The sequence below is a fragment of the Hemibagrus wyckioides genome, linkage group LG05 (assembly GCF_019097595.1).
Source record: "Hemibagrus wyckioides isolate EC202008001 linkage group LG05, SWU_Hwy_1.0, whole genome shotgun sequence".
In the NCBI taxonomy this organism is placed as follows: Eukaryota; Metazoa; Chordata; class Actinopteri; order Siluriformes; family Bagridae; genus Hemibagrus; species Hemibagrus wyckioides.
In genome coordinates this window covers 9547753-9562618 of record NC_080714.1, presented here as the reverse complement: position 1 = coordinate 9562618, position 14866 = coordinate 9547753, and the positions used below count along the sequence as shown (strand labels likewise).

Below are 14866 nucleotides of genomic sequence, written 5' to 3'. Positions count from 1 at the left end.
AAGACTTGACACTGTTTTCATGCAATTGCAACTCACTTTGCGGGCAGCAGTGGGGATCTAAAAATGACCAACTGCTCCTTTAAACAACGGCTTTGAAGTGGAACTCATTAATATTTTTTGTGGTTTGGGATTTTTTCCCCCTGAAATATTCTTTTTCTCTGAAGTTAAGCAAAACATTTACAGGACTACACTGGTATGTCTATTTTTATGTGCTAGAATGTAAAATTACTATACACTTGTTCATCCGTCAGCATCTGCACTTGGTCAGTGTTCTTACTTTTGATGCTAATCACCTTTGCAACCAAATTCTGCATTGTCATTTGTTTACTTTGCGCTACCATATTACTTATTGGTCGTATGATGTCTGTTGCTTTTCTCACAATAAAAAAAAACGATTGGTATGCAGCGAACACAGCAAGAAATTAGCTATGCTTTTAGGATGAGGGCTCCTTGCAGAAACGTTAAACCGGCCTCTGGGGTGTCATTTTAGCATCGATACTATTACATGGTCACATGCAGGCATCACTAAGGGTTAATTATCAGCACACATCCAGTAATTACAGCCGCATTATGCGACGTGGAGGGCCCACTTGCAGCTGCTGCTTGACGCTGGAGTGTGTGGAGCTCATCAGTGTTTTCACCATCGTCATCGTTATTGCCAAAAGAATATTTTCATATTCTTACTCTGCTTAAACAACTGTTTGTCTTTTCCACTTGTTTTTCTAAATTAGATACCATTTCATCTCTCACATAGTGAGTGACTGCCATAAGGATGTCAGGTTAATCAGCAAGTGTTTGCATTTTTGTCACTAAATTATTAATGTCGCATTTGCTCGCTCCTTTTAGATCTAAATTAGATGAAGTTAAGTCGTTTTCTTTAAAGACTGGCCGTGCCTCAAAGAGTTAACCTATTAGCAAAACAGCATTCAGCATCAGTGCTTCAGCTGAGAGCCTCCTCTCACATTGCCTTTTACATAAATAAGAGTTCTTTTTTTTTCTCCCTCGCTCCCCCTCTCCTCTCTCACTCGTCTTCCTCTCTCCTGTTCGCTCTCACACACACCCACACAGAAACAGTCAAATCCACTGGCAGAGGGAAAGAGAGAAAGATGAGGCAGGACACGTGAGAGAGAAAATCGTTTCTTTTAGCACGGCTTTTGCACCTCTCTCTTTCTCTCCCTTCTCTCTCTCTCTCTCTCTCTCAACCCTCTGGGGTTTGTGGGATGCTGATGAGAAGATAAGATTTAAAGCAGATCTGTGTGAAGTCTTTCCTCTAGTTTTCATTCTATTTTGTGTGTCACTGATCCCCACTGATCACTCTGCTTTAATATGTGCATGCATACAGATTCCTCTTGTGTCAGATCAGACTACTGCAAATCATAGAGCCCAAATTTTAGTGGGTTTGTGGTTGTTTGCTAGGTTTATGCAGCATTGTTTAGTCTCTCTTCTCTCTCTGATAAAAAAAAGGTTGAAACAGTGCCTGAGTGGCCTGGGGGCATGAATACATTTCCAAACATAAGTGATATTAAAGCTATGTAATGTATTGCTTGTTGAGAATTAGAAATGTGGCCTGTGGCAACACCTATAGCTGCATTGATTGGCTGAAAAAAAAAAAAAACACATTTACAGGCGCAGATGTGCACATACAAGTTCAATGTATGAACAAAGTCATTAAAGAAACGGTAATTTACATTGAATATTAATGATGAATTTAACATTTTTCCAAAGCCAGGCATTCAGACATTTTACTGCATATTGCTTTGATAGATACAGTGTTTGCTCATGGATCAGTTTTTGGCTGTGTATTTCTTTTTTCTCACTTCTGCTGTTCTACACCTTACAAATAGCAGTTATTCCCATCTGATCTGACAGTAGCTTACCCTCTGCTACACCGTGTATCAGACCTGCGTCTGACTTATAGCGAGACTTTGTCACATGTCAGTTGGCAAGAGTATAAAAGATGGCATTGGCGTATACATCCACACATTACATTCACAGTGCATTCATTTTGAATAAAGGAACTTCATCACCATTCTTTTGGTTTAGGAACATAATCTTGAGTCAGCTATGACTCAGTGTGTATTTAAATGTTGTGGGCAGATAAGCAACAAAAGCTGGCAAGAAAATGATTAGTTAACTTGGACCTACAGATTGAGGCCACCAGAATACAAGTCTTTCAAATCTTTTACCACTGGCCACCAGAAAGGTACAAATTCGGGTCTTTGGTAGAATGAAGCAGATACAGGAATCAATTAATTGTTCTCCCAGCATTATATGACTAATGACTATTGGCTAGTGCATATAACCATGCCAACTACCTAGTTCAAACCTTCATCTCTACCAGATCTATCAATAGGAACTGACCATTATTTCTCAGTTTGTTGTAATTATCCTCTAGCCACTTGTCACTCATCATTCTAGCACTTGCTGAAACAAAGACCTGACTGAGTAACCGTATAATACATGAATGTTGGTGACAGGGGTCACATACACACATGGCTGAGAAAAAGTGGGCAATCTCAAGCACACAGCATGAAAGTGGCTTCACATAAGAGACCCCTCTGTAAGCTGCCAGGCCTAATTCCACCAGCACAGCCAAACTCCACTTGACATCTAAGAAATACAAAAATAAACAACTACTATTAACAGCTGGTTTGTCAAAAAATGAAATGAACAGCCCAAAGATCAAAACGACCTTCAGATAACCATACGGCAAAACAGCGGTTGCTGTATACTGCAACAGAAGTACAAATTGTCAAAATTATACAAAGGAAGCAAGAACAAAAAATTTCTACAAAAAAAAAAACAAAAAAAAAAACCGCCACTCTATATGTTAGATCATAGGAGAATTGAACAAAAATGTAATGCTTGTCATTATCCCAGGGCAGTTAATAATTCAGCATTAAAAATAGATGACCCCAAAATAACCGCTGTGAAATAATCCCATAAGAGCTTAATATGGATTGTGTAGCCTGAGCTTCACTGGACAATTTAACAAAAGCACATTACAATAACAAGTTTTTAATTGCCGTCAACACTGTTTAGGCAAGGCGCAAAACTGCCTGTTCAATGTTACAACATGGCTTCCGTAAAACTAAACGCCATAATCACTAATTACCTATGTTCCCATTCACCATGGCAGATCAGACACATTAGAAGTATTATGGTAATTCATTGCTCCTAAATCTTGTAACAGGGCACCTAAAACCCTCGCAAAATAAAACAGGGACAGAAAATACGGACTGATATGGGTTCAAATAACGATTCCTTTATTTAATGTCAGTGCAATTTAAAATAAAATCAAGAGACAATTAAAAAAATAGACTGGTAAAAATAGACACTAAAACTTTCCTTGATCACTGCAAATTGAGTTTCATTTATTAATATGGCTTTTTACTTTCCTTCTTTGACAGCACATCATTATTTGGGAGGCATTTGGACGCAACGTAATGAAGCCATGACATACTAAAATCATGAAATCAAAAAGCATGTCCCGGATATAAGGTATTTCGTCATGCTGTTAAGCTCAGTGTTTTGCATAGTCAAATTAATAAAATAATGACAGGATTTTTGTTAATTCTGCGTACTCTCCCGAGTGACAGAGAAGCTGGGATGTGAATTTCAGTCTTAGTGTAAGTTAAACACGAAAAGGTACCTTTAATCAGATATGTAAACCAAAGCTGTGTGGTTTCTGTGGGCATAACTGTAACAACTAAGGAGCTCTATTTTATTGTTTTGAAAACACAGCTGGATGTTCGATTTTATTTCCATTTTATTGTGAACAGCGCTTTTAACAACAGATATTGTCACAAAGCAGCTTCACAGAAAGTCGGATGAAGATTTAGAGATCCCAAAACGAGGGCTCGTGTGCACTTTTATTTGGCTAAAGTCATTTAAATGCAAATGCACTCTTCAGCCTATATGATCAGATTGCTAAGATCAGAGCATGTTTGATTAGCCGTCGAGTTCATTCTAAACCCAGCACTATTTACATTTCTTTGTATTAAAGAGTGAATTTGAGCTTTCATTTTTCCCTGGTGGGAATTTTAATGAGAAATCCTTAAGTGATGTAGATGTCTGCAGATCAGTCATGAGAGCTTGTCTAATCCCCATTTTGGTGCTTGGTGCACCTGTGGCTGGGTTAATTTGACATGGCATGCAAGTGGTATAGAAAGATTTCCTGAAATTTCCAAAGGAAATTTAGAGGAACCAGACTCAAAACGGTAGGAATAGAGGGATTATAAATCACTACTCTTCTGCAACTGTACAATCTACGGTACTAAAGCTTCTTGAATAGATATTCAATATGAGCCTACTGTGAATTTAAGTCCTAGAATAAGCACAGGACAGACTTTATGATTACAGCACAGTATCCAGTCTACAGTATCCAGGTGAGATTATCTAAGAAAGAAGGAGGTAGGATCTTTTTTTTTAAGTCTTCTCCCTACATGTACATTGCTCGTTTTACCGATTTTAAAGAAAATGAATGTGTTGCTTAATGGAAATCAAAAGGAAATGTCTATCCAAGTCATTTTGGGAATAATGGTAACTCTAGAGATACACATTCTCTGAGCTAGTGAACACATCATATGTTCTGCCTCAGTGCAAGTTACTTTAGACAAAGTGTCTGAATGGAAATTAAATATTTACATCGAAAGATATTCCAATTTAGCAGCAGCGACTTCTTTTTTTATAAATATATTTCTATATGTACCTATTAAAATTGGTGTTGCTTATGGTATAGTGCCACTGGATGATGAGAACAGTGGCTCAGATGATGAGCATATTTTTGGATAATAATCATGGCTGGTAAGCCAAGCCATTTGTCAGTTCTACAGTGGAAGCGAGGTGAAGCTTATGAAATGTTGTTGTATACTCCTCACTTCTAGAATATTGACTTGATACATATCGATTATGGAAAATGTGAAAATTTGTAATGTAAGTTAAATCTATGTACGTATACCCTATGGGAGGGCCTTGAGCATTTACTGATACCACTTGTACCTAGAAACAACTCTGACTACATACACAATAACGCAATCCCAGTTCATAGACACCTAAAACCTCAGGCTTCTTATGATTCGCTTTTAATTGGCATCGCACTGTCTAGTTTCTTAATTTTCTTCATTTTAGAGAATCATTGTAGTACACAAACATGTTCCTCAGGTAATCATGGACTATTTGTGAGTTCATATTCTCTCTCTCTCTCTCTCTCTCTCTCATGAGCTTGATCAATTGTGGCTAAAGTAATTTAAATGCAAATGCATATTCATACATGTCAGCCTATATTATCAGATTGCTAGGATCAGAGCACATTTGATTAACTGTCAGGTTCATTCTGCACTATTTACAGTTCTCTATATTGAAGAGTAAATTTGAGCTTCCATTGTCCCTGGTGTGAATTTTAATCAGTAAACCATAAGTGATGTTAATCAGTCCACAGATCAGTCACGAAGCCTTGTCTAATCTAAATGTTGGTGTCTAATTCACCTGTGGCCATGTTAGTTTGGCACGTGGATGTAATATGTTTGTGCTCCAGATCTGCATAATCAAAATCCAACTAAGCATCGCTTGCTGGATGGGCCCATAGAGGCCCGTAAAATATTTTCGACAACAAAATACTGATTGATGGAATACAGTATATTATCAAACTTGCAGCAAAATCTGAACATAAGGATGTTTTCCGCTATGAGATACCGATGATGCATTATTACTCAGCACGCCTTCGCTCAACATATATCCAGTGAATATTTCATAGGCACTAATCTAGCAGATTGGTCACATCTGTACATGTGTTAGGAGCAGTTTGCTAGGATTTATAGTCCTTTATTAAGGCTCATTCTTTCTGTGTGCGCAGTAGAGAGTGGTATGAGGCGGTGATGATGGCTTTGGACATGGAGAGGACGGTGTCTAAGCTCATGTTTGACTTCCAGAGGAACTCCACCTCCGACGACGACTCCGGCTGCGCTCTGGAGGAATACGCTTGGGTGCCGCCAGGCCTCAAACCTGAACAGGTAAAATTCCCCACATAAACATACACAGGCACATAAGTGGATTGAACAGAGACAGACTTTTAGATGTACAGTATATAGTTATATAGTGATATACTTTGTCAATACACACATATGTTATAGAAAGCCTATTCACATCCTAGTGTCTTGTTGGGGAACAAATCTATAGGAATAGGATCTCGAAGGGACATTTGGCTGCAACTTTTATTTAAATCCTAAAATAGAAGAAAGGTTATGGGTTGTTAGGGTTATGTTTAGGTGTTGTGGTGTAGCGTAGTAATTAGCTGTATTAATAATTATGTAAATGGACAATAGTGTGTGTGTGTGTGTGTGTGTGGCTAGTTTCAGGATTACATGTTAATGTGATACATCAACATACAGGTCCTGAATTGATTGTAAACCAGTGCAAGTATTCAGAGAGATGCAAATCCACTCTGCCACAATCCGCTGTGATGTATATGATTTTAAATATACATCATTTTGATTATGATGTATTTTGACTGAGATTTATTTCACACTGCCAGCTAAGCAGTGGTATGTAGGCTGAACAAATGGTGAGACAAACCACCTCTAAAGAATTTATAATGTATAAATAATCTGCTGTTGTGCCCATATATGTAGATTGTTGTGTAATGAGAGATATATATATTTATAGCGCTGCATTTTGATTGTGTTGTACACAGCCATGGGCACAGGTCACGGGTGAAGAAGAGATTTTTCTCATTTCTGGAAAACCACAGAGTGCTTGTCTTCCTGTGTGTGTGACTGATGTTTTAAAAAGGAACGACACTACTGATATAAAGGTGTGATCATGTGTAACATGGCATGAGGCAAATAAATGTGGGTCGGTATATGGGTGTGTGTGAAAGAGACCTTGGAATATGAGAATTGCTGGCCAGGGCCAATAAGCTGTAGAACATTTCATGGTCAGGTAGATGGGGAATGGAAATGACTCCGGTTAAATAATGACCCTGTATGACACCATATCTCACATATAATCTCTCTCAAACACACACACACACACACACAAACACATCTCATGCTAGGAGTGCAAAATGAACAGAAAACAGCAGCTTAACCATGGCATCTGCAAACCTCCCATTCTTTGTAGGTCATAAAGAGAGAAGTGGAAGATTATTTTAAATGATTTGTTGTGAAGTTGAATGGGTTTCTTGTTCATGGCAAGGGGAGTTTTGGTTCTTCTGATGAGCGCAGTTTATTTCATGTAATAATAAATAATCAATAATTACATAACATAACACTTAAAAAAAAAGATGCTTGGTACGTGTCCCATTTAAATGTTTCATAAGAGACTAAATCACCAGGTAGGAGGATTTTTTCAAATAATGTGACAAAAGAAAAAAAAATGAAAACAAAAGAAAGCAAAAAACAAAGAAGAAGTGACTCAGTGACACTATCATTGAGTCAGCCTCCAGCTTTCGTCAGATAGTGAACAGTGACAAATATTATATACTTCAGGCAGTCAACATGTGAATTAAAAATGAATTCTAATGGGATTTTGTAATCTGTTGAGATTATGTTGCCGTTTAGAGTAAAAAATAATAAATAAACAAATTAATTAATTAATTTATTTATTTATTTATTTATTTATCATTATTATTATTTTTATTGATAATAATAATAATAATAATAATAATAATAATAAATAACTAGATATGTGCATCTGATCATTATATTGCCTTGAAAAATACATTAATTCTTTAATGTTTACTAACAATTCAAATGATTCAATCAATTAAGCAATAGTTCATTTTATTTACATGATGTTTTATTAATGATGATTCCACGGGCTCAGCATCACCAAGAAGCATTTCCAGAGTGAGTCGCATATGTAATATCATTAGCAGCATCAGTGAAGAGAGTATTGTTGCAAACACTGTTTCTAAAAATAGCCAACCTAGTCCCAAGACACGGGAATAAAATGTTCACCTTTAATCATGCCAGGCATTGAAAAAATACAGATACAGAAAAAAACAAAACTAACTGACTTTGCATCCTTATTAAAGTGATTTATAAAATCTAAAATAGATTATTGAATTATAAAATCCTATAATGAGTACAGTTTTATGACTTCATTCGTACATGGTTACATGGTGGTGGAGTGTGTAGCATTGTCTCCTCACTGCTCCAGGTTCCTGGGCTTATTCCTAAGCACAAGTTACTTTCTGCATGGAATTTTGTATAGTCTCCTTTTGTCTGGATTGGTTTTTCTCCAGGTTGAATAGGTGTGGTAAGTTTTGTGTGTGTGTGTGTGTGTGTGTGTGTGTGAATGGTGCTCTGGGATGCAGGGTGTATTCCCTACTTTTGTATTCCGTGTGTTCATGGGAGAGAATTTGAAGCCATTGTAATCCTGACCAGAATAACAGGGTTGAAAATGAATGCATTGATCGAAGAATAAAAATGAATGTCATCCAAACTAGATAGATAGATAGATAGATAGATAGATAGATAGATAGATAGATAGATAGATAGATAGATAGATAGATAGATAGATAGATAGATACAGAATTGAAGCAATACAGCAGCAGTAAATATGACAAGGCAAAACATTTAAGTGTTGCCACCTTACAGCTCCATGGTTCCTGGTTCGAACCTTAAGCTTGAGTTTACAGTCTGTGTGGATTCTTGCATGTTCTCACTGCGTTCGCGTGGGTTTCCTCCCACTGTCATAAAAACATGCAGGTAGGCAGATTGACTACGCTAAATCGCCCCTAGGTTTGAATGAGTGTGTGAATGTTTGTTTGCATGGTGCTCCTATGTCTATATTATATATATATAGAGAGAGAAATAGACATGTAGATATAGATTTGGATATAGATATAGATATAGATATAGATATAGATATAGATATAGATATAGATATAGATATAGATATAGATATAGATACTGATCAGCCAAGTCACATAGTCAAAAGCTAACACTTGTCTGTCCAAACTAATTACCTCACTCAACCACTAAATAAACCAGTTCTGGTTGCCTAGATACAGCTCTCTGTCGACAACCCACAAGTGAAGAGCAGAGTTGCAAGCTTACATTGAAACAAAGCTCAAGACTATATCCTGATAGAGTTTGCAAACACACACAGGCATACACACACACACACACACACACACAAGCAGGAAATGAGTCCTATCAAGGATCATCATCTTTCCACTTATTAAAGCAGCCACCACATCATTGCAGGTCTCAAAACAGAAATTTCTCAGAAACCAGTGCACATTTGATAACAGGAATTTCAGATGAACAAAGTGATGAGAGCTGAATGTGCTTGTACTCAATTTCGGTGTGGAATCGTGGCATCTATTTGAGCTAATCATCTCACCATACGTGCTTGACCAAGAATAGGTTACGCATACGTTATTGTCATATTTGATCATATGTAATTGCCTTTTTTTTTAGCAAATGTGGAATGTGTGTGTGTGTGTGTGTGTGAGTGTGTGTGAATGTGGAGCATTTGAATCTAGCTTCATCCTTTTTTCATGGGCTGCAGCTTTAATCTGCAATCAGTTCCTGCAGCAATAACAGTGTTTTTTTTTTTTTTTCCTTCTGCCTCTGATAACCATAGAAATCACTCCGGTCTTTTCAGAGAGCAAACAGCGAGGTACATTCCTACACTCTCTACCTCAAATCTGTGCTGCCATTTCTACTATCCATGCAAACTAACTGACCTCCTCTGGCTTTCATTTTATGGTATTTTAAGGTATAAGACATTTTTTCTTCACACTTGCTAACAGACTCTGGTTTTAATTAGACTCAGCAAACCTTTTTAGTCCCTTTTCATGAACATTCTACTGTATTTAGGTTTCTCTGCTCAGGAATTTGTTTAGTGACTACATTTAAGGCATTATTTCCTCTTAAAAAAAAAAAGAAAAAGAACAAGCTTCAAATTACATTGTTTTATTCTGTAAGTGTGGACACTTGATTCCACTGACAACTTGATTGCATGTCTTTGCCATAATGACACTAAGGCATCGGGAACAAGAGCAGCTGTAAAAGGGAAAATGGAGGGATGGAAAAATGAAATGGGTTTCTGCTTTCCTTGATTTTTGGTGATTTTTTTTTTTTTTTTTTGCATAATATGGAGCATCTTGGTTTGGAATTCGATATGTGATGTGGGTATGTGCTTTGGTTTGTGTACCTGAACGTGCAATGTTTCCTATTTATTATGCCAGAACATCTGCTGAGACAGTTATATGATGTACGATGCTGCTAGCATGTATGGAAATAAGAAGATAGGAGATAAAATGCCGCCAGGCTGTGTATTAACATTTCAACCCTCCTAGATAGCTAAATGAAAATAAATAATGGCAAGATTATATGCACTAAAACATTTTTGTGTGTGTGTGGAAAGAAGACGCAGCTGAAAGCATTGTAATGTTTTTAATGTTTATGCTATGCCTTGTGTTGTGACATTTTGCAGGTAGACATTTACTTAATTCATTTTTTTTTTAAATCCTATATTAAAAATCCTTTTATGAGTGCCTCAATTCATTTGTCACTCATGTGTGTGTGTGTCTTTATGTGTTTATGTGTGTTTATGCGCATAGGTTCACCAGTATTACAGTTTCCTGCCTGAAGATAAGGTCCCCTACGTGAACAGCATTGGCGAGAAGCATCGCATTAAGCAGCTCCTACACCAGCTTCCCCCTCATGACAACGAGGTCAGTGCTCAAAGTACTGATGCATTTGCATTACGTTCCAGGAATCTGCTTTTCAACCAACTATTAGCCAAGAGATGAGAAATGGTGGAATACATTTTAGCATGCCTTTAATGGCTTTCTAGCAGAGGTGGAAAGAGTACTAAAAAAATCTTGCTCAAGCTGTTACTTCCCAAAATGTGGAGTGTGAGTAGAGTAAAAGCACCTCTCAGTAAAGAGTATTGAGTATTTCTCTGTATAAGACTGTACCTTATGATTTAAAAAATGTAACTTACATTTATCTCATCTTCTCTTTCATGTCTGGTTCTCAGAAAGAACCAAAAGACACTCATAGAATTCATGGAAGGCATTATTCAGTCCACAGTTATCAGTCTCATGGCATTTACAGATGTTTTCCTGCAGCTTATTAAATTCTTGTATCCTATTATAATGAAAGAACCTTGTACCTTAACTGTTTAAAAAGATGAGCATGTAAAACAAATTCGAGAATCTACACTGAAGTGAATCTACAAACATGCAGTATACTGAGCTGATAATGTTCTCAGCATGCACATGAACAGACTTGCAGCTATTTGAATGTAGGTCTCAGAAGCAATGAGCTTACATTTCGGTTTCAAAATTTGTACTGTCCAGCCTGGATCGATTAGGTTTAAACAGTTGGTGAGGACAATTAAAAAGATGAGCTGCATCCAAGAGTGTGTTCAGACTGAGTTTAACTTTTTTTGCCAAAGGGAATATGAGTGAAAATGTTCCATCTCTCCAGAGGCACAAGCCATGTTTCCTATCCATCAATGTTGAGTGATGTTCATGGCATCAAAATGATGCAGGATGTAATCCACACTTATCATATGCACAAATTACAAATATTCATTTCGTATAATGCTGATAGGCAAACTATTCTAGGCTTACAAGGGTGATATGGACCAACTATGAGTTGGTTGTTTTAGAAGTTAGATAAAGCTGTTTCATAAGTGTTGCTGCCTTTACTACAAACCCTTAATATGACCTGTCTTTTCTAACAGTCTGTAGAGTAGGCAAAAAAAATAAACAGGTAGGTTAAGTCCACACAAACCCACACAGTAGTGGTAGAACAGTTACAGGCAGGATTATGAGTGAAATATCCCATTATGGCTGACCTTAAAAAAAATGTATGATGCGTCTTTTCACTTTTCGACAGAACTTGGAATAATATCTATTTTCTCAGATACTCTGCTGTTGTATACAAAACATTAGGCCACATTATGTGGACCTTGTCTGTCCATGATGTTTAAATGTTGGAAGAATAATTGCAGCAATGAGGAGTTCCCCCTAAAGTGCTTTTGTAGCGCCTTGCTGCAGTGTATGAATAAGGACAAGACACACCTTGACTGAAGTCTACATCTTTTTGAGCTTTGAATCAAGAAGGCAGATGGTAGGAAGCAGCCACCTCATGTGAGTGTTTGTTTCGGACTGAAGGATGTTCAAAGCCATGGCTACAGGCTTCATCACACAGCAGTGTTCAGCGAGAAAAGCAACTTCAGCAGGATTCATGCTATAGATGAAAAAAGAATGTTTTCCTTTAAAAAGTCAAAGGGATGTTTCTCCCTGCTCCTTCATGATCCACATCATTCTCACTGCAGCACTGTACTCAGTTTCATCTTGGGTGGTTTGGCTGATTGAGCAGCAGCTTGCATTATTCTTGCACAATTTCAGCGTTGATAGCAGACCGGCTGGTTTTACTGTATAATGCTTGCCATGAAATACCTTACTGCTGACCTCTGCTTGGGATGCATCCATAATAGCCACCAAATTAAGGAGGTGACATGCACAATGCTGATGCTTGGGTAGGTGATTCTCCAACCCGTTCTTGGTGTTTAAAATAGAACAGCTGTCCAGAACTTCAACTCCTTCTCTATCTTTATCACTCTCCACAGTCATTGCCTCAGCATCACCTCTTACTGACTCTGTCCACCATGCACTGTAAATCCTTTGATAAAAAATTTGATCCACTATCAGCTGTCAATCTCACTATCTTTTCTGGGATCCTGTGAGCAAATCAAATGTATGTGAACACTTTCAAGTGTCTGTAAGCAACAGAGGCAGACCTTTTTTCCAGTGTCGTTTCATCATCCAGTTTGCTGTTACACCAATGTAACTCTGTGGTCATGCTGTCCAGCAATCAGGAGTGGTATCTATATAGTTGACTTCATCTCAGCAATCATGTTTTTCTTGAGCTTTGCAACTACTTCCTGGATTTTCAGCTTCACAGTTGGTCTGTACAGCTTGGTTACATTGTATGGATTAGATTTTGAAATGTCCAACTATTCTAAAGGACTTAAGGCTTTTACAGACACATGACCAGCTTTTCAATGTGGCCTTCATGACATGGTGTAGTCTTTAATCTTCATCTCTTTCACAGCTACTGTAAATCACACCTCAAGTTCTTACCCATCAAGATGAATCAATTGTACTGCTTTACTTAAAATGGATGTTTTCTCTGTAAAAAAGAACATATTTCAAAATCATCATTGATTAAAAAAACTAAGTGTAATTGCTTACATCGATTTCAGTAAACAGCTCCAGTTCTCACACCACAGACATTAATGCTATTGCTATCTAGCCAGGTACAGTGATTGACAGGCTACAGTAAGTTACAGTATATATATATATATGTTATATCTCAATATGGTCCTACAAATTAGAGATAAATTCGAGATAGGGTTCTTGATTGCTGATATTTCGACTGGGTTAGGCAAGCAACGCTAACATGAAAAAGCTTCATTTTCTTCCTCACTAAAAGCTCTTTCAGGTGCAGTCACAGATGTTATAATGGCATTTTTTCCTGTTGAAATCATCCACCACACTTTCTCTTGCCCTCTGCATGTTTTGGTTTGTTTTATTACATTTTTTCATAATTCATTTACTTTCATTTCTTATTTTAATCAAAACAAAACCAGCCCACTGTGTATCCTGTGGGTTAATGTCAAGGATAATTTCCTTTAGCAGTGATTTGTTTTTAATCAATACTTTCTTTAACTCACAGAAAAAAATGCAAAGAATAGATGCAATTAAAAATTTAATGAATAATAATAAACACAGAAGTAAAGACAAATATACATAGGAGTATCGAAGTCTAAGCAATATCATTAATTCCAAAAACCAATTACAAATGTCTTGAAGATACCAGGCTTTGCAACAATCCAATAGTTGTTGTTTTCTAGCACAATTTGATTTGATGGGACTGATTATTGTCCTCAGCCAGTTAACGTGACTGACATAAAGAGTAAAGTATGACATTTAAGGCGTGCAGAAACAGCAGGTTGTGGAAAAATAGTTAGGAAAAGTAATGTTACAGCACGTAAAATGTACTTCAGTAATATTATACTATTTTTAAATGATGTAATAAAGTATAATTGAGAAAAACTAATCAGTTACAATATTGAAGGTATTTAGAATTGTTTACATTACACCCTTGATTTCTAGCCCATATGTTTTGTTCAGATTTGGTTGAACATTTAGTTGGACAGTCTTATATTCACTCAATATTCAGAATTCCCTAAACACTCAAAGCACCTTAGAAACCAACATTTATGTTAGGATTTGATCTTGTATAGAACAATAACTAGTTCTATTTTGATACACATTTCATATATATAGTGATTCCCTTAAGGATTTGGGGTACTTGAGAGTAACATGGGTGTGAGTTTGCCTATTTGCAGTTTTAAATTGAATGGGAGGAGGTACAGGAGGTTCTGTAAAGTGCACTAACATGTTACATGGCCTCTAAGGATATAAGTGCGGTTGTTGTTGTTTTTTTTTTAGAAAATGGTACGGTTCAGCCACAGCAGCTATGCTGACAACATAATACTAAATGGTATTTGATGAAATTGATGATGATGATGATGATGATGATGATGATGATAAAGAAAGGTGTTGTTGGATGTCTTCAGGTGCGGTATTGTAACTCTCTGGATGAAGAAGAGAAGAGAGAACTGATGATCTTTAGCAACCAGAGAAAAAGAGACAACCTGGGCCGAGGCACCGTCCGCCCTCTCCCCCTCACCATAACTGGAGCTGTTTGTGAACAAGTATGACAGTACAATCTGACTGCTATTAAAAGATAATAATACCCCAAAAAGATAGTTAATAATATATAACTATGTTTCTTATTAGCCATATTGGAATTTATTCTCTCCATTA

At 37.0% G+C, this 14866-nt stretch overlaps 1 protein-coding gene across 2 annotated transcripts in view; it reads left to right on the top strand.

The window, feature by feature from the left end:
* prickle2a (prickle homolog 2a) overlaps positions 1–14866 on the top strand; it is a 37787-nt gene that overhangs the window by 18070 nt on the left and 4851 nt on the right. Inside the window, exons 2-4 of one of the 2 annotated variants that reach the window (XM_058390052.1) lie at positions 5858–6011; positions 10577–10690; positions 14617–14754. In XM_058390052.1, coding sequence (XP_058246035.1) covers positions 5877–6011; positions 10577–10690; positions 14617–14754 — 387 coding nt within the window. In that variant the 5' untranslated portion in view covers positions 5858–5876. Of the gene's footprint in view, positions 1–5854; positions 6012–10576; positions 10691–14616; positions 14755–14866 lie in introns of both variants that reach the window. The other variant, XM_058390051.1, reaches the window with a different exon arrangement.